The 26,746-nt window shown below is 33.6% G+C and overlaps 2 protein-coding genes across 9 annotated transcripts in view; one reads left to right on the top strand and one right to left on the bottom strand.

Annotated features, from left to right (window-relative positions):
* Window positions 1-26,746, top strand: part of DOCK7 (dedicator of cytokinesis 7) — a 242,826-nt gene that overhangs the window by 69,721 nt on the left and 146,359 nt on the right. For all 7 annotated transcript variants that reach the window (XM_074380932.1, XM_074380931.1, XM_074380928.1 and 4 more), the window contains 2 exons: window positions 1,970-2,063; window positions 3,066-3,228. In XM_074380932.1, the coding sequence (XP_074237033.1) occupies window positions 1,970-2,063; window positions 3,066-3,228 (257 nt within the window). The remainder of the gene's footprint in view (window positions 1-1,969; window positions 2,064-3,065; window positions 3,229-26,746) is intronic.
* ANGPTL3 (angiopoietin like 3) lies at window positions 12,347-26,741 on the bottom strand. 2 transcript variants are annotated; one of them, XM_010348251.2, is made up of 8 exons: window positions 26,549-26,741; window positions 26,180-26,395; window positions 25,448-25,558; window positions 23,139-23,253; window positions 22,150-22,263; window positions 21,647-21,742; window positions 19,817-20,083; window positions 12,347-19,106 (listed from the first exon to the last, which is right to left on the bottom strand). In XM_010348251.2, the coding sequence occupies exons 1-8, from the start codon at window positions 26,672-26,674 to the stop codon at window positions 18,922-18,924; spliced, it is 1,230 nt and encodes a 409-aa protein (XP_010346553.2). In that variant the 5' UTR covers window positions 26,675-26,741; the 3' UTR covers window positions 12,347-18,921. The 2 variants fall into 2 exon arrangements, with proteins under 2 accessions (XP_010346553.2, XP_003921535.2); XM_003921486.3 differs by having other exon boundaries at window positions 26,180-26,741.

The raw sequence follows: 26,746 nt of genomic DNA, 5'->3' as shown, positions 1-26,746 counted from the left end.
CTGGGATTACAGGCATGCGCCACCATGCCCAGCTAATGTTTTGTATTTTTTTTAGTAGAGACGGGGTTTCACCATGTTGACCAGGCTGGTCTCGATCTCTTGACCTTGTGATCCACCCGCATAGGCTGACTTTTACTGGGAAGACAGAAATGACTCAGCTCTGTGACATGTCTCTCAAATTCTCCTCTCATCTTCTAGCAGGCTAGCTTGGTCATGTTCTCATAGATGTGACAAAAGTTCAAGAAAGAGGGCAAACTAAATTGTGCAAATGTTTTTGAAGTCTCTGTTTGCATCATGTTTGCTTATTGGCAAAGCAAGGGGTGTGGCCAAGCCTAGGGAGGGAATTGTGCCTCACTCACCAAAAAGGCATGGAAACAGGGAGTAAAGAATGGAGAACAATAATGTAATTTAAGTTCTGAAAGAAAATATGATTTAATGGGTGAAATCAAAATAATGAGGACTAGAGATAATCTGAATATATTTTGAATAAAAACCATTTAAAGATCTATATTTCATGTATGGCAACTTGGTCTCAAAAAAATTTATATTATTTCTGTATGCACAAGGAAAGAATACACTTTTTCAGCAACTGAAGGAGCATTTACAGTAATTATATGGGTCACTGACAAAACCTTTTAAAGAAAGTTAAATTTTCTAATAACTCAATAAAACTAAAAACTATTTTTAAGTTATTAATAAAAAACTATAACCACTTAGAAATTAAAATTTATTTTTTTCTAAATAATGAGATAAATAAGATCAATTCTGTATCCTTGTTTAGAATATAATGATGAATGAATGGGATGTGGCTCAAGGTGAGTTGACAGTAATAAAGTAGCCTTAAATATGTTCATTACCAAATAAGATAAAAGGACAATATATGAGATATGCATAAACCAATAAAATGTCACAGCAAGAAGATGGGATTAATAAAATCTAAAGACTATTCAATAAAAGAATAAAATCAACCCTATTTTAATTGTAAGAAGAAAAAATATTAACATTAAATTGAACATTTTGTGTTAATCAGATATGGGTAATTTTTTTTTTTTCGAGGTCTCTTTTCAGATTGGTTAAAGTCCTTTTGGAGTTTTCTTTCTGACCTTAGTATCAGGATAGTTGTGATTTTCCTTAACAGTAGTTTTCCCTTCTCCTCTTCCTCCTCATTCCCTCCTCTTACTCCTCTCTCCCTCTTATTCTTCCTCTCTCTCCCTCCTTTCTTCCTTCTTCTTCCTCAGCTTAGCCAGTGCTGCAGACTTCGTATTGGAGAAACTTGTGATATAAAGTTGAAAAGAAATATGAACTCAAGTGTAATAAATTTATGAGACTCAAGTATATTTATATTAGTTTGCTTTTTGATTCTATGTCTGTATTCTTATTTTTCTCTTCTGCTTTTCATCTGTCTGTAACTTGTATTGGTTTTCTTTATTTGAGGGTATTTTGTGATACTTTATAGGCATAGATAATGGACTATAAATAAGAAAAAATACAGGATATTTTGTAATACTTTATAGGCATAGATAATGGACTATAAATAAAAAAAATCTTACTAAGAGGGTCTCTTAGTAAAATTTGAAAGCATAAAAAAGGAAATAAACTGGTATAATATATTTATAATCACAATTATTTTAATTTTTTTTTTTGAGACAGAGTTTTGCACTGTCACTCTGGCTAGAGTGCAGTGGCATGATCTTGGCTCACTGCAGCCTCTGTCTCCTGAGCTCAAGCAATTGTCCTGCCTCAGCCTCTTGAGTAGCTAGGATTACAGGCACCCGCCACCATGCCTAGCTAATATTTTGTATTTTTAGTAGAGACGGGGTTTCACCATGTTGGTCAGGCTGGTTTTGAACTCCTGACCTCAGATGATCGCCTGCCTTGGCTTCCCAAAATGCTAAGATTACAGGCGTGAGCCACCATGCCTGGCTATATTTGTTTTATCAAATACTTTTTCCTCTATCATTGAAATCAGGAAGGAGACCGCTTAAGTGATGAAGATCTCTACAAATTCCTTGCTGATATGAGAAGGCCGTCTTCTGTCTTACGGCGACTAAGACCTATTACAGGTATTTAAAAATTTTGAGTAGAAATGATTGCAACTATTATGATTACTAATATGTTGTATTGTAATTATGTATTCCTTTTTTTAAAATTTATCTGGCCCAGACATTTTTCTATGCTCAGTGACGATCAGTCTTCCTCACTTTATTAACTATCACATGATCTGACAGTTTGGATGCAGGATATAGCGTCTTTGGTACTTTGAGTACAGTAGTGCCCCCTTACATGTTGTTTTGCTTTCCTTAGTTTCAGTTACCTATAGTCAACCACGGTGTGAAAATACTAAGATATTTTGAGAGAGGGAGACTACATTCATATTAACAGTTATTATAGTATATTGTTATAATTGCTCTATTTTATTATGAGTTAAGGTTATTAATCTCTTTGCCTGATTTATAAATTTAACTTTATTGTAGGCAGGTATGTATAGGGAAAAACAGCATCTGTAAGGTTGAGTACTATATGCAGTTTCAGGCATCCATTGCGGGGAGGAGGGTCTCAAAATATATCCTCTGCGGGTAATGGTGGGGAGTAACTGTACTAAAGTGAGTGTGATGAATAATATCACAGCTTAAAATTAGTTTCTAGAATAGTAAATATTAAAAATAGGATTCCTATTATGGTTGGAGCAAACCATTCCATAGTAAAAATGTCTTGAAGTTTCGTAAGTCATTTAACCTTTGAAATGTTAGCTTGTTTGTATGCCAGATCCCTCTCTGTTTTTTTTTTTTTTTCTATTTTTGCTTCTTCCTTCCTTCATTCCCATTCATTTATTTAATAAGCATTTATTAATTTACATGCATTTATGTCTGGATCGGTAATTTTTAAGTTTGAGACTTTGCAAAATGAAATGATTTAGAGGCCTGAGATGATAATAGGAATTTGGTTTCTGTAGTATTCTTCGCAGGCTTCTTGCAAAAATAGGATCTAAGTCCTTTCAAAAACATGTGTAACATGGAGATTTTAAATTTTGTTTACGTTGATTTTTAATATATTTTAATTTGCAGCTCAGCTCAAGATAGACATTTCTCCCGCACCTGAAAATCCCCATTATTGCCTAACTCCAGAGCTGCTTCAAGTGAAGCTTTACCCTGACAGTAGAGTTAGACCTACCAGAGAAATTTTAGAGTTTCCTGCAAGGGATGTTTATGTTCCAAACACTACTTACAGGTAAGAGATTTTAATTTGGAGAATTCTAATAGAAGATATTGTATATTCTAAAATATTAAAGTATACCCAGAATAAAACTCTCCAAAAATCTTGATATAGTTTTGTTACTTCCTCTATCTCTCACTGAACAATTTTATTAATAGTCGTCATATATTAAGGCTTTCAGTGTGTCAGGTATAATATTTACATTAATATTATATTTATATTAATTTATATTAATGCATGTAATTACTTTACATGCATTATCTTATTTGGTCTTACTTAATCCTCATTATTTGAGGTAAATTGTACCTTTACTTTAGAGGTGAGTAAACAGAAAGCCTCTGCTAGAAAGGTTAAACTTTTTTTTTTTTAGGTGGAGTCTTGCTCTATTGCCAGGTTGGAGTGCAATGGTGCGATCTTGGCTCGCTGCAACCTCCACCTCCTGTAGTCAAGTGATTCTCCTGCCTCTGCTTCCCAGTAGCTGGGATTACAGGTGCCCACCACCATCCCAGCTAATTTTTGTATTTTTAGTAGAGGTGGGGTTTCACCATGTTGGCCTGAATGGTCTCAATCTACTGACCTCATAATCGGCCTGCCTCGGCCTCATAAAGTGCTGGGGTTACAGGTGTGAGCCACTGTGCCTAGCCGAGAGGTTAAACATTTTGCTGAGCATCACACCTTAGTGTGGTGGTGATGGGATTTGATTCCTGGGCTGTTAGGTTAAAACATTTGAAATACTAATTACTATGTTTTCTTAAATGTTTTTAGTAGCAGAATCTAGCATTACACGTGAATCAAATTTATATGCTTGCATTATGTTCTTACAATTAATCAACAATATTTGTTGAGTATATACTATCTAGAGAATACTTAACATGAAGTTGTCAGACACAACTTTTCAGACTGAACACTACATAACTCTGAGGGTGCCATTTGCATGTACTCGTTATGAATGGTATACCCTTTATTTGTGAATGCTGAGACTAGAACTTGACATGTCTGTTGGGATATTCAGCAGGGTAGCTCAGGTATAAGATCCTGAAGCAACTTTGGATTTCATCTTAGATTTCCTTATCATAGTATATTTCACCACTATTTACCAAATTTCTGAGAACAAAATTTTTGGAATAATTATGATTTCCTTCCTTTCCTTACACCTCACATTTATTCAGCCAACAAGTTATGTAGGCTCTACTTTCAAAGTGTATCCTGAATTCACTACTTTTTACCACTTCCACCTTTTAAAAATTCTAGTCTGTCACCATCTAGATCAGCACTGTCAAATAGAAATGTAATGGGAACCATATTTGCAATTTAAAATTTTAAAATTGCTACATTAAAAAAGAAACAGGTAGGCCGGGCGCGGTGGCTCAAGCTTGTAATCCCAGCACTTTGGGAGGCCGAGGTGGGTGGATCACGAGGTCGAGAGATCGAGACCATCCTGGTCAACATGGTGAAACCCCGTCTCTGCTAAAAATACAAGAAATTAGCTGGGCATGGTGGCACATGCCTGTAATCCCAGCTATTCAGGAGACTGAAGCAGGAGAATTGCCTGAACCCAGAAGGCGGAGGTTGCAGTGAGCCGAGATCGCGCCATTGCACTCCAGCCTGGGTAACAAGAGCGAAACTCTGTCTCAAAAAAAAAAAAAAAAAAGAAACAGGTAAAGTTAATTTTAATCACATATGTCATCTAAACCAATGTATCTAAAGTTTTATCATTTCAACATGTAATACATGTTAAGAATTATTGAGATATTTTATTACTTTTCTAACTTCAAAATCTAGTGTGTATTTTATACTTAAAATGCATTTCAGTTCAGATGAGCCACGTTTCAAGTGCTTAATAACTACATGGGGGCTAAAGAATACCATGTTGGACAGACTCTGATCTCGAGTTCTGCTATACTTTTCTGATTTGGCTATCTTATTTCTACTCCTGTCTCAGTCACTTCTCAACATTGCAGCGAGATAATTCTTTGAAAATGGTAAATCAAATCATTCATTCCTCTGTCTAAATCCTCTAGTGCTTCTATTACAAGCAGAAAAATGATGAATTTTTTCTGTGGTCTGTAAGGCGCTGCATGATTTGGCTCCTTTTCTGTGTGTTATTACTAAATGTCTAAAACTTCTTACAGTACAGTGAAATACATCAAATAATCAATTATCTCCTCCTTTGCAGAGAAAGTATTGTAGCCTTTTTAGACTACTGTACAATTGTCATCTTATAGCCTATTTAGCATTATCCTGGAAATTTTCTTTGGTTTTTTTTTTTTTTTTTTTTTGCAGTAGAGCCCTTATTTTTCATATATTTTCCTTAGTTTACTCATTTCACTGAAAGCCTTTCGTATATTTCTTTTTTTTTTTTTTTTTTTTTTTTTGAGACGGAGTTCGCTCTTGTTACCCAGGCTGGAGTGCAATGGCGCCGTCTCGGCTCACCGCAACCTCTGCCTCCTGGGTTCAGGCAATTCTCCTGCCTCAGCCTCCTGAGTAGCTGGGATTACAGGCACGTGCCACCATGCCCAGCTAATTTTTTGTATCTTTAGTAGAGACGGGGTTTCACCATGTTGACCAGGATGGTCTCGATCTCTTGACCTCGTGATCCACCCGCCTCGGCCTCCCAAAGTGCTGGGATTACAGGCTTGAGCCACCGCGCCCGGCTCGTATCTTTCTTAAATAGGATGTATGGGAGGTAAATTTTCTTTTATGTCTGACAATATCTTTATTTTACCTTTACTCTCAAATTAATAGTTTTGCCAGGTATAAAATTCTGAATTCAATATCATTTTCTATTATAATTTTGAAACTATGACTACTGTCTTCTGGTTTTGAATAGTGCTCGTGAGTAGTCCAGTATTATACTGCTTGCTAATCATTTGTGTCTTATTTTTCTCTAAGACTTTTTGAATTATTTTCTTTATTACTGGTGCTCTGAGGTTTCATGTTGACATATTGATATGATGACATTTATTTAATGCTTTATAGAGTATAAGTTAATTTCATTTAGTTTATTCAGTCATAGAAATCTTATACGTTATGTAATTCTGGCAGTATTATTATTTTCACTTCTCCACTGACAGAAGGCTGAATTAAGAGACTTACTTGGACTTGAACCTAAGCTACCTTATTTCATTTTCTGTATTCTTCAGTCTTTGGGATGATAGACCATCCAGCATGGAATATTATATATAATTTGTATAAAAATAAAATTTCTCATTTGTAGATAATTGTTTGCTATATTTTTGTTAAAACTAACCAGAACACCTTTATCTTACATTACCCTCAAAATCTATACTATTATTTATATTTAATATATTTTTTAATGTCTTACAATTGGTGTAAGTGAAACACTTGATAAAAAATGGCATTCTGAGTTATTTTGTTTGTGAATTAATGGAAAATAGGGCCAATATAGAAAATCTAGACATGTTATAGAACTTGAATGGGAATTGAATAGAGTGCTGATACCAAGTGAGAAGATGGGTAGCACATTGTTTTCTCTTAAGGATGTATCCACTTTAACATCCTCTCCTGGAGGAGATAAAAAGTCAATACATCAAATGATTTAAGGGAATTCTATAAATTATAAGTTAGTATGGTTTTGCTTTTGAGTTTAATGGAATTTATATAAACATGTATTAGTGCTTAAGATCATTTGTTTATTTGGGTTTGCTTTTGTTTTTTAAGGTGGAATGCCTAATCGCTTGTATTGATTAGTATTGGTAAGGCTAATGGATAGTCCAAAAACTATAATTAGTTTCTATTCTGGGAGTTAAATTTTTCAAGTGTAAGAATGAATTATAGCATATTAATTTGAGAATGATGTTGAAAGATCATTTAGCATATCTCAGTGTTTTTAGTTTGGACTGTATCTAAACACTCTATTAATTACAGAGTTGATACTCATTCCAGACATTATTAGTAAAAATAATATTGTAGGCAAGAAGCTTTTAAAAAAGGATTCATTAAATGTTTATAGAAGAACCATTTTTCTCTCATGAGTGAGCAGTTTATTTCCAGAGAATAATAGAACTTGCTAAGCTCATCATAAAGATTAGAGTTACTCCTATTAAACATTTATTGAATATGAATACTGATTTAGGCTTTAATGTTTTTCATCAAAATTAATTGATTTCAGATTAGGGTTTTACATAACCATATTCCTTCTTATGTACAGTTCGTAAGGAACTTATATAAAATGCTTTATTTAACCAGTTAGCAGACATTGATAAAATGTGGTACAGGATGTCAAGGCTACTAAGTTTCTTAGTTTGTGGAGATGCTCCTAATTCTCTGTTAGTAATATGTTACCAGTGAGAGCTCTTGCAACAAAAAGGATGCATTATTTTGTTTGAGAAAGAGTAATAATTTTCTAGTATAAGGGTGTCCTCAGTGAAGTAGAGAAGATTGGATACTACATGAAAATTCAGAAGTAGAACTGTGATTACTATTCTTTCTTGACTTTTTTCCTATTGTTACTTCTTTTGGCCAAATAAAATTTCATTAAAAAAAAAAAGATTATAAAGTTGACTATTCCCTTTCAAAAATAATTAATCTCCAAATTATATAGAGAAATAATTTTTGTGTTACTTGAAATGGTACAACTATATGATGTGTAGCTTATGAAAAATTAGGAGATGGGCTCTTACAATCAATATTTTGTAACTTTTATTTTTAGGAATTACAGTACATTTTCACTTAAACTTGTTAATAGGTTCTTAGAAATTTAGATTTCACTAAAATGATGTGACAAAACCATTTTTTTCTCGTCAGTGTTTTAACAAAACAATGCTCAATAAAATGATATCATTCAAGGACCTGCTGCACCTGGTCCTTAGAGTCCTTCTTTTAAAGTCACAGTTTCCAAGAACATTATCCAGTGTCACAGTATCCATGACATTAAATGAAGACTTACTGTATTTAAAACTGAAGAATGATTTGTCCTTCCTTTAACATTGGTGTAATAAAAGTACCTATATCTTAGAAATCTATGAGGAATAAATACATGTAAATTGTGTGGCACAAATTAATACAGTCCATATTAAATGCTCGATGGAAGTTGTTGTTTTTGGCTTTATTAGATTACATTTACTCATGCACTATACAACTTGAGAGAGACTGGTTTGAAAAGCATGAGAGTATTAGGCATTTGGGGAATAATTGGATAAGATAATTATTTTAAAAGGGAAGTTATCAGAGTCTAGGTTTTAAGCCCCACGTGTATTAGCTATTTGTCCTAATGTTGCTCATCCCCTTGCCTGCTGACCCTCTGACTGGCCCTGGTGTGTTTTGTTCCCTCACTGTGTCCATGTGTTCTCATTAGAGGAACAGATTAATTAACTTGCATTGTCATTTTTGTTTTATCTGTTGTCGTGTCTTTTGGTTTTTGGTTTTTTTTGGTACTATTTTTTGAAGCAAAGCCCAGACATCATATCATTTCACTTGCAAATCCTTCAGTATGTATGTCTAACAGGAAAGGACTTTTTTTTTTGTTTTTAAAGAGTATTGCTCTGTGGCATATGTTGGAGTGCAGTAGCATGGTCTTGGCTCACTACCTCCCAGGTTCAAGCGATTCTTTTGAATCTTTTGAATCAGAGTCAATATTGGCCTGCTTTGTATTTTTATTGAGACCACCAATGTCCATGAGACCTGAAAACCAAATCCTTCGAGGTTGTTTATTCTGTTTGATACTGTTAGAAAAACTTGGTCTCATGGGCAGCTTATATGTTTAGGAACTTACAGTTTATTTTTTTAACAAAAACCTTAGCATATCTAGAAAACCTAGTGTAGATAGAAATAATTTTAGAATGACAAAAAGGGATGTATGACAACCTCAGCAGCTCACAGCTAATTATACAATAATTTACAGAAAGTTCCATAAATATTTGCTAACAGAATGGTTGTGATGGATCATGGTGATGACAATCTTTTAGCTCGTTTGGATTCTTTTTGCCTTCTCGGGAATGTTTTAAGATAAGCCATAATTTCTGATAATATATATTTATGTGCACATTTTCCTAGTGAATAATGTTAAAAAAAAAAATGGAAGAAAAGTTGACACTAGGGCTCCTTTTAGTTTATATGTGGCCATTATCTTATTAACTCTGATAGCAGCCTGCACAGAACCAATATGGTTATCCCTGTGTTATAGATGACAAAGCTAAAGTTCAGAAGGTTCAAATTTATATCTGAAAAAACTAGGAATTTAAGCATTGTTCATGTATGTTTTAAGAAAATATTTGTATATTGTATTTAGTTTTAGTAAGAAACTTGACAGGATTGTAAAGGGTCTCATGGGGAAAAAGATAAAAACCTGCCTGAATACAGGGGGAATGAACAGATAACATTGAAGCATTTGACTGAGTTGAGAAATCATCGGAAAAAGAACTGTATTCTGAAAGTGACAGATTTCCTATTATTACTTAATACCTTTCACTTCCTATTTTTATGTTCATTATCAGACAATTCAGAGAATGCGGTCTAAAGGGATATATATTAGTTTAATTTACTTTTATTATGTACATTTAAAAAAACATTCTTTTGAAGATACTGAGTTTTCTTAAAGACTTTAAAAATCTGTTATTCAAGCCATACCTGAAGTGAGAGATTTTCACCTTTAAATAATAAACTGGCATTCCCTGTAGGTTTTCCCCAACTGCCACACATACAAACACACATAGCTGGTCACATTTATTTGCATAAGGTTAACTGAAGAGGGATGTAATCGTTTCAAATTCTCTACAGGGGTAAATGAAGATACACAAATGTATGGTAGTTTCTAACAATCAGAAAATGAACGGCATGTTTCTTACTGGATCAAACAAGTGTGGTTTACATCAAATTCTTGCTTTATTAAGGAAGTACTTACCCTATCACAGTATTTTAGAAAAAGTACTGGTGTAGTTGTTAAGAAAACCAAATAAAGATCTTTCTCAATAGTGAAAAAGAAATCTTTTATTGGATGTTTGACTTCTGAAAGTTAGGTAATAGATTGTATGCAATGTTACTTGTGTTCCAAATTGTTATTTGATCACCACTGTTGTATTTGAGTTGTAATAGAGCAAGGTACATTAATTGAGCAAATGCTTATGTCTTTTAGTGACATACAGTTTTTAAGAGATATGTCCACAGAACACGTGATATTCTTGGCAGGATTGTTAGAGTTAACTGCTTTTCTAATAATGGTCTTAGTTACAATCACCTGTTGAATGTTCATATCTTTTTCTACTCAGTATTTTTGAAAGACTGTATCTAGCAAACATGGTACCACTAAGAATGTAAGAATGAATACAGTGGTTCAGACCTGTAACTATCAGGGTGAGAAACAAAAGGATTTTGATCTTTTAGGAATATGCCCATACATCTCTTAATAATTTTTAATAAATCTATTTTCTGTGATCTAATCTGAATATAGTTTTAACCTTTTATTATGAACAATTGCAAAAGTAAAGAGAACAAATTAATATACCTAAAAGAAAAGATAACAGATTTTTTTCTTTTTTAAAAATTTTATCTTACTTTAAATTCCAGGATACAAATGGAGAACGTGCAGGTTTGTTACATAGGTATACATGTGCCATGGTGATTTGCTGTACCTATCAACCCATCATCTAAGTTTTTTGTTTTTTTTTTTGAGATGAAGTTTCGCTCTTGTTACCCAGGCTGGAGTGCAATGGCATGATCTCGGCTCACTGCAACCTCCGCCTCCTGGGTTCAGGCAATTCTCCCGCCTCAGCCTCCTGAGTAGCTGGGATTACAGGCACACGCCACCATGCCCAGCTAATTTTTTGTACTTTTAGTAGAGACGGGGTTTCATCATGTTGACCAGGATGGTCTCGATCTCTTGACCTCGTGATCCACCCGTCATCTAAGTTTTAAGCCCCACATGCATTAGCCATTTGTCCTAATGCTGTCCATCCCCTTGCTCACTGACCGCCCGACTAGCCCCAGTGTGTGTTGTTACCTCACTGTGTCCATGTGTTCTCATTAGAAAACAGATTAATTAACTTGCATTGTCATTTTTGTTTTATCTGTTGTCCTGTCTTTTGGTTTTTGTTTTTTTGGTACTATTTTTTGAAGCAAAGCCTAGACATCATATCATTTCACTTGCAAATCCTTTAGTATGTATGTCTAACAGGAAAGGACTTTAAAAAAAAAAAAACAAAAAAAAAAAAACAGAGTGTTGCTCTGTTGCCCGTGCTGGAGTACAGTGGCATGATCTCAGCTTACTGCAACCTCCACCTCCTGGGTTTAAGTGATTCTTTTGCCTCAGCCTCCTGAGTAGCTGGGACTACAGGCCTGTGCCACCACATCCAGCTATTTTTTTTTGTATTTTTAGTGGAAATGGGGTTTCACTTTGTTGGTCAGGCTGGTTTCGAACTCCTGACCTCAGGTGTACTGCCCTCCTCGGCCTCCCAAAGTTCTGGGATTACAGGTGTGAACCACTGTGCCTGGCCAGATAAGGACTTCTAAAAATTAACCTCAATAACAAATAAAATGTTTCTGATCTTTTTAGAATTTTACTAACAGTTTTTTTTCTTGAGTAGTTGAATAAGCTTATAATACATGGATTACATTTTTTTCCTAAAAATACTGTTGTAGGAAGAGCTTGGCAAGTCAGAAAATGTGTACTATTGATGTTATGTCATGAGAGCCATGTAATTAATGTTTCTTAAACTAGGTTATTACGTGATAGTAAGTCCTTGTAACATGGGCTTCTAATTTTTTAGTGTGTGCCATGTTACCTTGTGGTAGTCTTGTGAATCCTGTGATACCCTTTTTTGGAATATAGATTGAACATCTCAAATATGAAAATCCAAAATGTTAAATGCTTCAAAATCAAAGTATTTCAAGCACCCACATGATACTCAAAGAAGATCTCATTGAAACATTTTGTATTTTCAGATTTGAGGTATACCATAAGTATAATGCAAATATTCCAAAATCCAGAACAAATATGAAATTTGAAAGACTTCTGGTCTCAAGCATGTTTTTAGATACCTAAAATAAAACATATAGAATAACAAAAGAAATACATTACATTGAATTAAAAGTATCAAAATATTAAAATTTTGATATATGTATTTATTAATCAAATAACATGATCTGGATTCAGGTTCAAAAACTATTATATTTTCTAAATAGTAATAAGCATCAACAATTTTGAGATGTCTGTAATACTTGTGATATAAAAATATGTATGTTTCAAATTAGTTCAGCCCTTGTGGAAGAGAGCGTGGTGATTCCTCAAGGATCTAGAACCAGAAATACCATTTGACCCAGTAATCCCAATACTGGGTATATACCCAAAGGATTATAAATCATTCTACTATAAAGACACATGCACGTGTATGTTTATTGCAGCACTATTCACAATAGCAAAGACTTGGAACCAACCCAAATGTCCATCAGTGATAGACTGGATAAAGAAAATGTGGCCTATATACACCATGGAATACTATGCAGACATAAAAAAGAATGAGTTCATGTCCTTTGCAGGGACATGGATGAAGCTGGAAACCATCATTTTCAGCAAACTAACACAGAAACAGAAAACCAAGCACTGCATGTTCTCATTCATAAGTGAGAGTTGAACAATGGGAACACATGGACACAGGGAGGGGAACATCACACACTGGTGCCTGTTGAGGGTTGGGGGGTTAGGGGAGGGATAGCATTAAGAGAAATACCTAATGTAGATGACTGGTTGATGGGTGCAGCAAACCACCATGGCACATGTCTATACCTGTGTAATAAACCTGCACATTCTGCACATGTATTTCAGATACATGTATTAAGTGTTAAAAGTATAGTAAAAAAGTATGTTTCTATTAATGACAAAATCTTATATACTGCTAATACTGCTGTGGTTGGTTTACTACAAAAACTCGTAATTTAAGGAAGTATAAATTTCAGCTCAACGCTACTGAAAATTCAGGACCTTTTTTTTTTTTTTTCTATTCACATGTATGGTCCTCTGCTTTAGAAAGTATTCGTTTTTGTCTTATTTTTAGAGTTCATAGATGTCTCAAGCTTCTGCCACATACTCTGCTATTTTGGTTTTGCCCTATTTATACCACTCCGGGGTTTATTCCATCTAATTGGTCCTAGTTTATTTTATGTATAAAAGTTCTTGAGTCAAGCTCTATTTCCTAACATTTTAACATAGCCATCCAGAAGTTTTTAGTTGGGAGCTTGCATCTGAAGGTGTTGGAGTGTTATCTCAGATGGCGAAGGGAAGGAGTAAAGTTCCAGAAACAAATGCAAACTGTGAGAAGGGCAATTTTGTTCTTCTGTCCTGAGAATTATAGTATGTTCAGTTAGGAAGTATTTGTAGGATTATTTACTTAAAGGAATGTGAAAAATAATATGGAAGATCCCGTTTTTAAAAAGCATATACATTTGTTTAGAACTTTGGAGTTCATAAAACTATTTAAATGCAGTATCTGGCTTGATAATTACAACCCCATAATGGATTTGACAGGATTATTATTCCCAACTATTGGGTGTGGAAACTGAGGTTTGGCTGCATATTTGAAGATAAATAGCTACAGCCTTACATCTTCAAGGTTGCAATTTACTGCTCTTTCAAATTATATACCCAGCCATTTTATTAGGTATATGACTGTTCTTAGGGCTAAACATGAATTTAGAAAAACAGCTTTTATATTTTAGATAGAATCCTTAGTTTATTTTATATCACCTGAAATATCATGGAAACCTCATTTTATTAAGGCTCATAATAGGGGATTGTTAGAGCTACTTTCATGACCTTGAACTGTGCACTTCACACCAGTTAAGTAATTCTACCCTAGTTGATTTGCCATGAGAATACTTTGGACTTTGATAAAAGGGCCAGTTGTTTGGTCATTTTCTTTTCATTTTAAAAACTGCTGTATTGAATAATTCACTCAGTAGTACATAGATAAACGCAGTGCATATGGCTATTAGTGATGGGAAAAAAAAATCACAAAGAAATTGGATTATCCTACAACAGAAGGTAGACTATATATGAGTACAAATTTGGAATAAGTTTTTTAAAGGAGACAAATTGTAGATAATAAATATTGGTTAATGAATATTATTTTTTAAATTAATGAATGAGTTAATTGAATTCCATGAGGTATGCTATCAGGAAGGAAAGATAAAAGCATGAAAATATGCTGATTCTAGGATGACAGAGTGTGTGTAAATAGATTACACCACAGTTGGTAATGAGACATGTGTACTTGGTTTCAGTAAAATTCATACTGGTTCAAAATAAACTCTTGATAGAGAAATTTTTCAGCAATTCACTAAAATCCAGTAAACTGACTATCTTTGATGCTTTTGGAGCTTTTAGTACTATTTTCAGAATTTTTATTATGATTTGCCGTATTTATGTCTCTGTATTTTCTCACTAAGTGCCATTTGAGGGGTATAGACAGTAATTCTGTATGGTTGCAGAGGAAGGAGCTGCCATTTACTAGGATACTTATGGAAGAAGTAAGATATCTGCACTTTGAAATATGGCACAATCTAGCCAATCAGAATCGCGTGTTGAGACATTCTAAACAAATGGAATACATTAGGAAGGCATAGAGGAGATATTTAAAAGTAGATCATTTTGATTAGAGCAGGTTTGTGTTGTGGAAAAAAATGACTGAAGAATTAATTTGGGACCAGATGGTAGAGACTCTTGAATACCTGGAAGGGATTTGGATTTTGTTTAGAAGGCCTATACTCTTCTAATTAGAATACACATTCTTATGTGGGCACAACTATATGGGATGTGCAAGTCCACAGGATAAACACAGCACATCTTCTAGGAGCATCACTTTTTAGAATACTTGGGGGAAAATAAATATTTTTATATGAGGATATATATTTTTTTGACACAGAGTCTCTGTGCCCAGGCTGGAGTGCAGTGTTAACAATCATGGTTCACTGCAACCTCGACCTTCCCGGCTCCAGTGATTCTTCTGCCTCAGCCTCCCAAGTAGTTGGGACTACAGGCGCCCACCACCACACCCAGCTAAGTCCTGTATTTTTTGTAGAGGTGGAGTTTTGCCATGTTGCACAGACTGATCTTGAACTCCTGGGTTCAAGCAGTACTCCCACTCCAGCCTCCCAAAGTACTAGGATTACAGGTGTGAGCCACTGCAGGCATGAAGATAGATTTATAAAGTATTAAACACAATTCACATGTAATTTTAAAGTAAAATTCTAATACTTAAACTAAGATCCCAATATGATTCTGAAAGAAATTTGTGCATATAAGTTATTTTATCCTGCAACTTCAGAACTTATAAGGATTTGTCTTCATTGTCTTCTGTTGTTATTCTTCAATAGATGAGCTTGAAAGACACAGATTCAAGCAGTATGCATCCATTACAAATTTCTTTTCAGAAGATTGACAGGGAGAGGGACATAAAATTAGGAGCAAAGAGGAGGCCACTTAACATAATCTAGTACTCAAGTTAAAGACAGTGTTTGGGAAGAAAGCTTGTAAGATTAAGAGATGTTTCAAGAGAAGATTATATTGGACTTGGTGCTTATGATACAGAAGAGGTAGTTTACAAAGTTAAGTGAAAAGCTAGAGATGTCTTTCAGGTTCCAGGCTTCTGTGACTGGGAACATGGTGATCATATTAATGGATATGAAGAAGTGAGGAAGATGGTGTGAAAGAGTAGAAAGGAAGGAAAGGTGGGTAGAAAGGGTTAGCAGTAGCAGTAAGGGGCTGGTGAATTTGTTGTTTTATTTATTTTGAGTCAGAGTTTCATTCTGTTGCCTAGGCTGGAGTGTGGTGGTGTGATCTCAGTTCACTGCAACCTCTGCCTCCTGGTTCAAGTGATTCTCTTGTCTCCGCCTACTGAGTAGCTGAGACTATAGGTACATACCACCACACCCGGCTAATCTTTCGTATTTTTAGTAGAGATGGGGTTTCACCATATTGGTCAGGCTGGTCTCGAACTTCTGACCTCAGGTGATCCACCCACCTCTGCCTCCCAAAGTGCTGGGATTACAGCATGAGCCACCATGCCCAGCCTGTTATTTTTGATATCTTGAATTTGAGTGGAGTATAGAGTATTGAAGGGAGAAATGGCAGATAGGCAATGTAAGAAGGGGAACTGGAAAGAAACTTGGGATGAATATGTAGATTTTGGAATCTTATTTATGGTAAATAGATGAGTTTGTGAGAGCAGATAGAATGTCTGAGGGTCAGTGTAGAAAAGATGATTGAAGGTTGTCCATTGGAGCATAGTACTAAATATGAGAAAGGAATAGGATTATAAAGATTGATTCAGGTAAGGGGTAATCCATGGAGAGTATAGTAGTATTGTGAAAGCAAAATGAAGGTCAAATTTGAAAAAAAGATATTAGTATTGGTGAGTAGTAGAGAGATCAAAGGGAAGGTAGATTGAGAGATCAAAGGGGAGTAGACTTTGCTTAGGTCAGACAACTGTGAGTTAGAGGTGGAATTTGAATACTTTAAGCAAAGAGTAGTTAGGACAGGAGACAGTCGTGTGAATCACAAATAAAAGAGCTCCTTTCTCTTCTACTAGCAGAATCTTTCTGGTAGAAGAAAGCTTTATACGGGGAAAAAGTCTAATTTAGTATTCCTAAAAGGAACAAAATGAAACATGTCCTATGAGAGTTTTTTTTTTTTTTTAAAGGAAACCAAAAACCAAATAGAGGAGGCAACTCATATATAAAATAATGAATTATTTTGCATTTGAAATTGTCCAGTTTTGTGGGGAGAGGGGAGCCATTTTGGCATTCTGGCCCTAAAAAAAATCAACGTTAATTTTGACAGCTTAGTCTGTGGTCCTAAAAATTACAGCTTATTTTTACCTTTGTTATTTTGTACTTTTTTGGAACAAAATATTTACATAAGATTCACATAGATCATGTGTATTTTTTATATATGCAACATGTAAAATATATATGACATGCATACTGGATAATTTGAAATACATGATGCTAAATATTGACAAAGGTAGGTCACTATATAAATTGGGCACTATATCCTTTAACAAATGGGTTTAATTTAAAATTTCTTACTAGTAGTTTTAAAAAAAAATTTGGGCCGGGCGCGGTGGCTCAAGCCTGTAATCCCAGCACTTTGGGAGGCCGAGGCGGGTGGATCACGAGGTCAAGAGATCGAGACCATCCTGGTCAACATGGTGAAACCCCGTCTCTACTAAAAATACAAAAAACTAGCTGGGCGTGGTGGTGCATGCCTGTAATCCCAGCTACTTAGGAGGCTGAGGCAGGAGAATTGCCTGAGCCCAGGAGGCGGAGGTTGTGGTGAGCCGAGATTGTGCCATTGCACTCCAGCCTGGGTAACAAGAGCGAAACTCCATCTCAAAAAAAAAAATTTAAAGATAAATACTGACAAGTGATACTGTGATAAAAAATTTGAATCTAATAATCTTTAGGGATTTAGAGTTTAAATTACTTAAATTAAAAACATAATTACCCATCTGTTGTGATGTCAATAAAAAAGTGCAAGAATGATTTAAATTTCTATAATTTAGGGACTGAGTATTTTTTGAATTTTAAACATACATGCATGCTTGTCAGGCTGTTTAAACATTCAGTAACTTGTTACGACACTTATTTCTACTTGAAAACCTACACAAAATTATTAGAATCACAGCATGTTTAGGGGAAATAAAAACTTTAACTTGATGCCACAAATATGTTCATTCTTATGTAATTTGACAACATTCCTTTACAATTATTTGTTTTCATAGCATTGTGTTAAAATATATAAAATGTGTATAGTATATATGTTAACAAATATGTTAAGAAATAGTGATACCTCATATTAAAGTCAATGTGACTTAGTAATCATCTACATTTGTTTAAAAGACAGCGAACTTATTTTAATACAGTATTTAATACTGCTTCATTAGGTTTCATAAATAAATCATATCAAACATTTACTCCAGATTTTTTTGTAGCAAAATGAAGCATCAGTTTTAAAATTTATGATACAGATTTTTACACATACCCTGGACTGACAATTTTTAGTTTTGAAATTAATATTATAATATTTAAGAACTGTACAGTTGTCACCTCTGTTTAGTCAGGTTTAGGATTTTAATGAGAAAACTGGTTTTTTGAATTGGGAAAGTTGTGATATTAGCTCATATGATAGCTTTTTTTTTTTTTTTTTTTTTTTGAGACAGGGTTTCGCTCTTGTTACCCAGGCTGGAGTGCAATGGCGCGATCTCAGCTCACCGCAACCTCCGCCTCCTGGGTTCAGGCAATTATCCTGCCTCAGCCTCCTGAGTAGCTGGGATTACAGGCACGCGCCACCACGCCCAGCTGATTTTTTGTATTTTTAGTAGAGACGGGGTTTCACCATGTTGACCAGGATGGTCTCGATCTCTTGACCTATGATAGCTTTTAAAATAAAAGTCTCTAAATTTTTTATTTATGAAAGTTATTTAATAAGTTCACCTATTGATTATAATTTAGATTGTGACCATCTAAAATTGATTCCCACATCACAAAATATAGAACAAATTAATTTTGATGGAGAAATAAATGATATTCTTTAAGATTGTGTGATTATATGTTTAGTCTTAAATTGACAGTGACTTTAAGATTTAAAAAAATCTGTTTCTCAAGCCTTCTCTTAAGGATTTAATACCAGATTATTAGACCACGTTAACTTGGGATGAGTTTAATGTTTAATTTATTGCCTTTTAAATTTGCCTCGGTTCATTGAAAGCTTTCTGAATCTGTTGGATGGATCAACATTTTGGTTGATTTTATAGAGTATAACCTTCCATTTTGAGATTTCCAAGATAATCCTCTTCTCCTCTCTGGCTTAGATTTTGCTCTTGGTTTGTTATATTTACCATTTAGGTTGTTTTCTCCACAGTCATCATGCCACCACCAGCCTCCTAAAGGAGACAGATACACAATTTAATGGGTACAGATTCATGTGTAATTACTGTTACTGTATTTCCTCATGAGTTTATCTTCTTTTCTTATAAATATTACAGTGTTTTAGATGCATGCATCCTAGTTTTAAATAGTCTAAATAAGTCTCATGTATACCACCAAAAATAGAAAATCTGAGGAAGATTAGAGGTAAAATATCTGGTTAAACTATAATGAATATGTTAATTATAGTTAAGAAGTTTTCATCTAGAGAGAAAATACTTATTTGGGATTAGGATTTTAAAAAATTGTCATTAATGCCGGGCGCGGTGGCTCAAGCCTGTAATCCCAGCACTTTGGGGGGCCGAGGCGGGTGGATCACAAGGTCGAGAGATCGAGACCAACCTGGTCAACATGGTGAAACCCCGTCTCTACTAAAAATACAAAAAATTAGCTGGGCATGGTGGCGCGTGCCTGTAATCCCAGCTACTCAGGAAGCTGAGACAGGAGAATTGCCTGAACCCAGGAGGTGGAGGTTGCGGTGAGCCGAGATCACGCCATTGCACTCCAGCCTGGGTAACAAGAGCGAAACTCCGTCTCAAAAAAAAAAAAAAAAAAAAAAAAAAAAATAATAATAATAATAAAAAATTGTCATTGTAGATAATAGCTAATAATGTGGGAAGACACTTAGAAGATATGAAAATAAAGTATTGGTATCAGAAAAGTATACCTGAATAACTCTCTGGACAGTTGAAGTGTTCCTTTGCTTTGTGATCCCATGTAGAAAACACCAAATCTTTGTTTTCCGGGATTGCATTGGGGACATTGCCGGCAATCGCAACTAGATGTAGCATATAGTTGGTTTCGTGATTTCCCAAGTAAAAAGAATATTCAATATAATGTTTGTTGTTTTTCCAGTCTTCCAGCTCAATTCGTAAAACATAATTAGATTGATTCACTATGGAGTATATCTTCTCTAGGCCCAACCAAAATTCTCCTAAAAGAAAATTTTTAAAAATTTGTGAATTATTAACTATAGGTTGGATACTTTTTTGAGTGTTTTTTTTTTTTTTAATTGGTGCAACTAATTGAGTTGTTTAGTCTTGAATCCCTTGATCATTTTAGAGCATCTTAAAAAATACCTTTTAAAACAATTTTATTGAAGATAGTTATATGCACAAAAATGTTAAAAATATTAATAGAACTGAAAGTCTGATTATCCTTTCTAAATGCATATTATAAGACATATTTCACCAGTGAAATGTATTACATTATTATAGATATTTTAAAGTCTTGTCATTGGTCAAGGTATATTTTGCTTTTAAGTCTTTATATGATTAGTTTTACTATCAACTATTTATTAACATCTATATAGTCAAGAGATTTGTTAAGTATTCCCAGAGACCTGGTAATAATATAGCCACTTTCCTCAAATGTAAACCTGGCCTTTGGTATTTGCTTGATATATGTTTTCTTTGTGGAAAAAGACAGGAATAAATTTTTAAAAACATTTTAAGTGAAAAAGCATGGTTCTTAATAACTTTTCTCTATAATTTTAAAAATTATTTTTATTTGGAATTAAAAACAAATAAAAAATATAGATAGATTGTTCTTTATCGTACTCCTTTTTATTAAAGTATTTAATGAAAACTTACTATTTTCTTATTGCTATTGAGTTAGTAGGAAGCTTCATTTTGAGGATCACTGGTAAATACAGTACAAATAGGTTGCTCTTTTTTTTTTTTTTAAACCAGAATTAAGTGAATATTCTCGACTTAACTGTCAGCCTTTTATTTTGGGGTTACACTCACTATTAGAAGATTTGGAGCTATAAAATGTCACTGAATATATCTTCTGGGTAGGACTTTAATTGGTAGATTGAATACAAAGTTTTTAAATGGTCAAATAGTACTGAGCATTTAAAATTTTGATATAATAATTTATGTCTTCTACCTTATAAGTGAGTACTTAGACATCATATGCATTTTTATATGTGCTTTTTGGATTGTAAACATGTTATCTTGCTTATTTTACATTATTGTAATCAAAATAGAATAATTTGCATTGAATTAACTAATTCATTTTAAGCCACACATTCTGTATATTATACTTAAATAATTGAAATTTTAAAATTTGTATTGTATGTCTGAGTTTCCTGGTCCTTTTAACTTCCAATTAATTGATATGTAAAATGTTAATGAGAGACTAGAATGACTAATGCTAGGAGTGGTTCTTTTCACAGCTTACATGTAACAGTACTTAAAACATGTAACATTTAATCAACATTTTTAATAATTATAGTTATGATAATTGTAAGCCATCTAATTAAATTGTGATAAGCATATTTAAGAACAGACATGTAATTGTGATAAATATAATTGAAATAATAGCAGTTGTAGTAAATGTAATTTACTAACAAATGTGTAATTGTTTGATATTATATGAAGGCTGAGACTGCTTCTCATTCATTACTACTTTCCTAATGCCCAGTCTATCATAGGTTCTCAGTAAATATTTGTAGATTAACAAGTGAATGAATGATTGAATGTAGTCACCTTACCATCAAGCCTCCCAAAACCATATTTGTAATTCTCCCATGTTTCATTGAAGTTTTGTGACCCATCTGTTCGATGTTGAATTAATGTCCATGGAGTACCTGAATATAATGAATGAAATCATGTTTTTTTTAGTACATTGATATTGACAGATATAAAACTTTTAATTGGTGGCTTTGTAAGGTAGTTTACTAATGACATAGCAATACATTTTATTATTTATTATGGTCCCAACAAGTTAAGTGGAGTGCAATTAATGAATTTTAGCATAGTAAACTTACTGATAATAGTCACTTTAGATTATTTTACAGAGGAAAGGAGAATATTAAATAAATCCTTAAATAAACTAGGTAAAGATGTTAGATTTATACCAATACTCATGTTATATATATTACACACACACACACACACACATATATATGTATAAAACAATGATAACCGGGTTAATCTTGCAAATACATAATGAGTAATTGAATTAACTACTATTTTCTCCTTAGACAGGTTTTACCTGATAAAACATCACAGTAGACATGAAAAACTTGAGAGTTGCTGGGTCTAATGGCATACATGCCACTTGTACGTTCACCTCTGTTATAAATGGTGGTACAATCAGCAGGAATGCCTAGAATCAATAAAGTGTTATTACATCAGATTTAGTAATAAGAGTAATATCTTTCAAGCTTGAGATTTCACTTTACATTTTGTGAAATTGTGGCATATGTAGCATTTTTTCAGTAATGTTTATGTTAAAGCATTTTTCTTAGATGGCATGTTGTTTAAGAAAGTAAGAATTGTTCTTACCAAACTAATATCTTTAAAAAAATAATTATTTTTAAGAGACAGAGCCTTGTTCTGTCACCCAGTCTGGAGTGCAGTGACCTTTAACTCCTTAAATATTTCAGCATGTATCTCTTAAACAGGAGGTTGTTCTCCTTTAAAACTGCAATACCATGATCACGTCTAAGAAAATTAATAGGCCGGGCCCAGTGGCTCACACCTGTAATCCCAGCACTTTGGGAAGCCAAGGTGGGCCGATCACAAGGTCAAGAGATTGAGACCTTCCTGGCCATCATGGTGAAACCCCGCCTCTACTTAAAATACAAAAATTAGCCAGTCATGGTGGTGCACGCCTGTTGTAATCCTAGCTACTCAGGAGGCTGAGGCAGAAGAATTGCTTGAACCCAGGAGGTGGAGGTTGCAGTGAGCTGAGGTTGCACAACTGCACTCCAGCCAGGTGACAGAGTGAGACTCCATCTCAGAAAAAAATACAAAATTTAGTAAACCCTCTGTATTATCTAATATTCAAGTTCATATTTATATTTCTCTGACTGTCTTAAGTATGTCTGTTATAGGGTGTAAAAAGAACTCCAGGATCCAATTTAGATGGACACATTGTATTTGATGGATACCTCTTAACTATATTTTAGTCTAGAAAAGGCCCTAAGTATTGGGAATTTGATAATAGCTTCAAGAAGAAAACCCACCAAAGTGTCTTACCATCATGTTTTACATTTCTTACTTCATTCAACTGAAGAAAGGGAGTAGTTCTTGGTGCTCTTGGCTTGGAAGAAAGATAAATTTCTGTGGGTTCTTGAATACTAGTCCTTCTGAGCTGTTAAAAGAATATAAATCTGTTTTAAAAATGACACTGAATATAAAATTAGGGGAAATCTGAGTAAGGATGTCAAAAGTACGATTTATCTTTCAGTTCATAATGTTATGGCATTTGATGTTTAGATAAACAATGCTATTCAGGTTGTACAGATTGCCTGTTCTCAAAATATTTAATCAGGGACATTATTTACTAAGTTAAAAAAAAAATAAAGCAAGGCAAAAAAGCTGATATTGGTCAAAAAACAGGAAGGCAGAAAGTAGAGACTGCTTTGCTTAGAATATTGTATTTTCTTTATATGAATAATTTTAAGTTTATTAATTCTCAGTTTTAGATCTTACTGATTTTCAGATTTGCTATAAAGACATAGTACATAATTTGAACCAGGTTTTCTTGATAATTTGATAATTTTTGACCTGTAAACATATCTGTAGATGTTGGCAGGTTGGCAAGTTTATTGGCTTACTTTCCATATATAGTTCATTGTTAGTTTAGTAATAATATTTTCATTTAAAGTGTTTGGGTTTGCAATTTATTGAATGATAGTTTTTCTCATTGACAGTAGGAAAAGCAGAATATATAATATCTTGCATTGTTAGTGTTAATTTTTTGGTGCTGGCATAATGATATTTCCTAGGACCTTATTTAAAAGGATCTATTGTAAAATTTACTTGCTGGGTATTACTCTTTTCTACTAAGTAACAAGGTAATCTTAAAGTTACTTTAATATTTAGAGTTTTGTTTTTTTAATTTAAATATGAGAAAGTTGAATCAAATGATCCAAGTCACCTTCCAACTCAGAAACTCATTGTTTTGGTTTCTTCACACATTTTTATTTTTAGACATAATGTATATTACTATAGTGACATTTTGCTTTTGGGAGCAGGTTTATTTAATCATAGTAAAAGATATAGTTAAAAAGAATTTAGAAAAATAACATTGTAAGAAGGATAGTATGGAAACCAAAAGTAGTTGATGAAAAACCTTTTAGCATAACCTACCAAAATGATGTTTAGTGGAAATTGGTGATAATATTTGTTTTATGTCTCTTGAAAATGATTTTTTTTTACCAGTTTCTCTGAGTTTATGTTATCTCTGAACCCGCTTGAATGGCTGTTTAAGAGTATTACTAATATTTTTAAAGTATTCTACTGTGTATTAGAATACTAGACGCTGACATAGCTTTATTTTAAACAAGAACTTCTTTCTCCCACTTCACCAGCTGTTTACATTGTAGATTAATTACATTGTAGACTGTTGACCTTTAATTATCAGGCACACTGTTTCTAGTAATGCAAGTAATAATAGCACATGCTTCTGTGTGAATATGACATTACATTTATTAATTCAACAGAAATTTGTTGAATGCTTACTGTGTGCCATACAGTATTCTATATTCTGGAGTATATACAAATAATGGAAAAAATTTCTCTATTCACAGAGTTTACATTTTAGTGCAGAATAGAAGAGATAAATGACTAAAATTTATATTTTGTTAAATAAAGGTAAGCGTGCAGGAGAAAAAGTAGTTGAAGAAGTAGAAGTTGTCAGGGATGGGACTGGGGGTTATAATTTTTGGTTAAGTGATCTTGGAAGTCTTCGTTGAGAATTTTATATTTGATAACAACTCTAAGGTAAATTAAAGAGTGGGCCATGTAGATACCAGGCCAAAAGAGCATTCCAGATAGACAACAAGGACAAAGGCTTTGAAGTGGTAGCATGTTTGATGTATTTTAATACCCGTAAACCAGTCAGAATGACTAGAGTAGAGGAGGTGAAGTCAGTGAGATGATGAACGGTTAGGTTATCTTGGGTCTAAAGAGCCAATATAAGTGAAATGGAAAGCTGTTGTGTGGTTGTGAGCAAGGAGAAACATGATCTAATTTGAATTTTGATTGGATCACATTGGCTGCTATGAATTGACTTTTTTTCTTACAGTAATCCTGTGAGTTCTATTACCGATGTGAGGAAACTGAGACAGAGGGGTTAAGTAATTTATTCAAGGCCACACAAAGTTTTAGAGCCATGATTTAAACATAGGTAGTTTATTAGCTTCAGCACCTGCAATTTTAACAGTTATGTTGATATGGTAATTTTACTTATGATCCAGGTTAAGCTTTTAAATAATTTTTGGATTCAGTGTTTTTACAAACCTGTATGAAGGATGGGACATACCATTAGAATATTGACTTACCTGATTTTCTATTTCTTTTATTTGACTGTGCTGTTGGTTTAATTGTTTATATTGTTCTTCCACAGTCTGGAGAAGGTCTTTGATGCTGTTATCTTGTTTTTCTACAAAAATCTGGATATAGATGATAGTCTGGTTAAAAGTTGCTTTCCTCTTTCTTTTCTATTAGTTTTGATTTCCTGTAACACTATCATAATCTAAATTTTTAAATTAATAATGGATTTGAAAAATGAATATGGGCAATTCCTTCCCCTTGTATGCTTCTTTCAAATAGTACATATTTCTGTTCTTAATATTTTATTTGAGTTGAACTGTCTCTAAAATTTGATTTTCTGGATGTCAAGAGAAAAAGCCCAGCATATTTTAATAGGAATAAATCTTTTCCATTTACTGTATTACCTTAATCTGTTTTAAACATGGGAGAATAGTTTTTAATTTTTTTTAACTTTTACTTACCTTCAGTAATTTGCAATACTGTAATGATTTAGTGTTCTAGATTGTATTACTTGATTTGTAATTTTCACATAAAATGTAAAGTTTCAGTCTTTTCATATATAACATTAGGGAAACAAAAACCAACTTGAAATTATAATGGGAAATTTTATTTTCTGGAGATTATTTTTCTTAAAGTGTTTCAACAATGCAACAGTATTTCAAATAACATGCCTTAGAAATAGTTTTTTAAAACATCCATATTGAAAACATAATCATGAACCCTCTTTATTTTCTACTTACTTTAAGTGAAGTTACTTCCGGGTGTTCTGGAGCTTTAGCTTGATTTAGAATTAAGTTAATTAGTTGCTCTTCTAAATATTTTACTTTTTGTTGAAGTAGAATTTTTTCTCCCAGGAGGCTTTCAAGTTTTGAGTTGAGTTCAAGTGACATATTCTTTACCTCTTCATTTTTCACTTGTAGTTTATATGTAGTTCTTCTCAGTTCCTTTTCTTCTTCCTTGATTTCACGGGTTTGTAATGATAAATCATAAAAAGACTGATCAAATAAGTTGAGTTTTTGAAATATGTCATTAATTTGGCTCTTAGTCTTATGGACAAAGTCTTTAAGACCATGTCCCAACTGAAGGAGGCCATTGGCTAAAATTTTTACCTCATCTAACATAGCAAATCTTGAATTTGGCTCTGGAGATACAGAATCAAATGCTGAATTGTCTTGGTCAATCCTGGAGGAAATAACTAGAGGAACAATAAAAAGAAGGAGCTTAATTGTGAACATTTTTATCCTGATTATTCAGTTTCAAGCAATGTGGAACTGGTTTCTTCTAGAAGCAACCTAGACTTCTTAACT

This window comes from Saimiri boliviensis, chromosome 11, assembly GCF_048565385.1.
Source record: "Saimiri boliviensis isolate mSaiBol1 chromosome 11, mSaiBol1.pri, whole genome shotgun sequence".
NCBI classification, from domain to species: Eukaryota; Metazoa; Chordata; class Mammalia; order Primates; family Cebidae; genus Saimiri; species Saimiri boliviensis.
This window is presented reverse-complemented; position numbering and strand designations above follow the sequence as displayed.

What these genes read in the sequence shown, in the direction of transcription:
- ANGPTL3 (XM_003921486.3), bottom strand. Translation starts at nt 26,674, where the DNA reads ATGTTCACAATTAAGCTCCTTCTTTTTATTGTTCCTCTAGTTATTTCC. An exon ending in CGGAAGTAACTTCACTTAAA is followed by an intron (nt 25,559 to 26,179) that starts GTAAGTAGAAAA and finishes ATCTATATCCAG; the next exon opens with ATTTTTGTAGAAAAACAAGA. An exon ending in AAGAAATGTAAAACATGATG is followed by an intron (nt 22,264 to 23,138) that starts GTAAGACACTTT and finishes TATTGATTCTAG; the next exon opens with GCATTCCTGCTGATTGTACC.